This window comes from Corvus kubaryi, unplaced genomic scaffold (assembly GCF_017639235.1).
Source record: "Corvus kubaryi isolate FWS band 111438036 unplaced genomic scaffold, C.kubaryi_AGA036_p1.0 36238, whole genome shotgun sequence".
In the NCBI taxonomy this organism is placed as follows: Eukaryota; Metazoa; Chordata; class Aves; order Passeriformes; family Corvidae; genus Corvus; species Corvus kubaryi.
In genome coordinates this window covers 8,370-10,209 of record NW_024580830.1, presented here as the reverse complement: position 1 = coordinate 10,209, position 1,840 = coordinate 8,370, and the positions used below count along the sequence as shown (strand labels likewise).

Here is a 1,840-nt window from a genome sequence, read left to right as displayed (position 1 = left end):
ACCCTCGGCTGAGAAGCTCTCCAGGATGTCCCATACAAACTCAGCTCTGGGAATGTTTTCCAAGGAATTCAAGCCTGGCTCCATCCCAAACTCCCCCATCTGGGAATGTTTTCCAAGGAATTCAAGCCTTACACCCCCCTGGCTCCATCCCAAATTTCCCCATCCAAACACGAGAATTTATCCCATCAAATCCAAGGTTCTCCCACACCTAAAGCCACCTCAGATCCATCCCACCTTTACCTCTCCCTGTCTTCCCAGACCCCATATCCATTCTTTTTGTCGTTTTCCCATTGTCCCGTGTATTTGAAGGGATGCTCGGCCGAGAAGTTCTCCAGGATCCCAAAGCCTTGGCGCACGTTGTCCTTGAAGTAGCCCTTGTAGACCGTGTCATTCCCATACCTGCAGGAAGAGGGATGGAATTCCAGGCTGGGAATATCTGACAGCTACTCCTGGAGCAGGAAGCCAGGAAAATGAGGAGATCAGGCTGCTCCATCCCTAAAGATTCCCCATATTTGTCTGAGAGCGCTGGATTTGATCCTTGTGCACTCAAGGAATGGGCGTCGCCCAAACCGGACATTCCACAGCTTCCCAAATTTTCCAAGGACACAACGCATGGGCTTGGAATTGTCCTGGGAGAGGCCACTGAGTCCATGACCTCTCACCAGCCTGGGCACAGGGAGCACTGGGGAATCCAGGCTGGAACATCAGATCCGTAGGAAGCCAGGCTTGGATCCACCTCTTTGTGGTGGCCACCAGCCCTTCCCTGCATTGATCCCTCTGGGAAGAGCAACTCTGAGTTTAAAGCAGGAGCGGAACATCCACGTTCCTCTTCCATGGGCCTATCCCAGTTGGAACGTTGGGTTGTCGGTTCTCCTCTGCCACACTCGGCATGGAGAAATCCGGGATAGGGATGAGCAGGATCCGTGGGCAGCCCGGTGTTCCCAGGGGCCAAAGCATTTGGGGTGACCTCAGAAGAGAAAATTCCAGGGAGAGCTCCGAGCCCCTTGCAGGGCCCAAAGGGGCTCCAGGAGAGCTGCAGAGGGACTGGGGACAAGGCCTGGAGGGACAGGAGCCAGGGAATGGCTTCCCAGTGCCAGAGGGCAGGGCTGGATGGGAGATTGGGAATTCCTGGCTGGGCTGGAATTGCCAGAGCAGCTGTGGCTGCCCCTGGATCCCTGGCAGTGCCCAAGGCCAGGCTGGAGCAGCCTGGGATAGCGGGAAGTGTCCCTGCCCATGAAATGGGGTGGGAATGGGATGATCCTTAAACTCCCAAACAATTCTGGAATTCTAAAAACCCACAAAGCATTTCCAGACCAGGCTCCAAAGATTTCGGACAACATTTCCTGCTTTCAACCCTTGGAGCCCCCTTTTCCCGGGAACACATCCATGGATTTTACTTACTCACAGATTCCGTAGCCCCTCATCTTGCCCTGGTACCAGTGGCACTTGTAGCAGTCGTAGCGGTCCTCGGAGCGCCACGGGACCAGGCAGATCCCAAACCTGCCAGGGGCACGTGGAAAAGGTCACCATGGAAAAGGGCGGCATGGAAAAGGGCGGCATGGAAAAGGTCACCATGGAAAAGGTCAGCATGGAAAGGTCACCATGGAAACGGTCACCATGGAAAAGGTCGGCATGGAAAGGTCACCATGGAAAAGGGCGGCATGGAAAGGTCACCATGGAAAAGGTCACCATGGAAAAGATCACCATGGAAAGGTCACCATGGAAAAGGTCACCATGGAAAAGGTCAGCATGGAAAAGGTCACCATGGAAACGGTCACCATGGAAAAGGTCGGCATGGAAAGGTCACCATGGAAAAGGTCAGCATGGAAAAGGTCACCAT

The 1,840-nt window shown here is 54.2% G+C and overlaps 1 protein-coding gene across 1 annotated transcript in view; it reads right to left on the bottom strand.

Annotated features, from left to right (window-relative positions):
* Positions 1-1,840, bottom strand: part of ALS2CL (ALS2 C-terminal like) — a 36,765-nt gene that overhangs the window by 27,363 nt on the left and 7,562 nt on the right. The window contains exons 5-6 of the mRNA XM_042019840.1: positions 1,402-1,500; positions 241-399 (exon numbers count right to left, since the gene is read on the bottom strand). Of these exons, the coding sequence (XP_041875774.1) occupies positions 241-399; positions 1,402-1,500 (258 nt within the window). The remainder of the gene's footprint in view (positions 1-240; positions 400-1,401; positions 1,501-1,840) is intronic.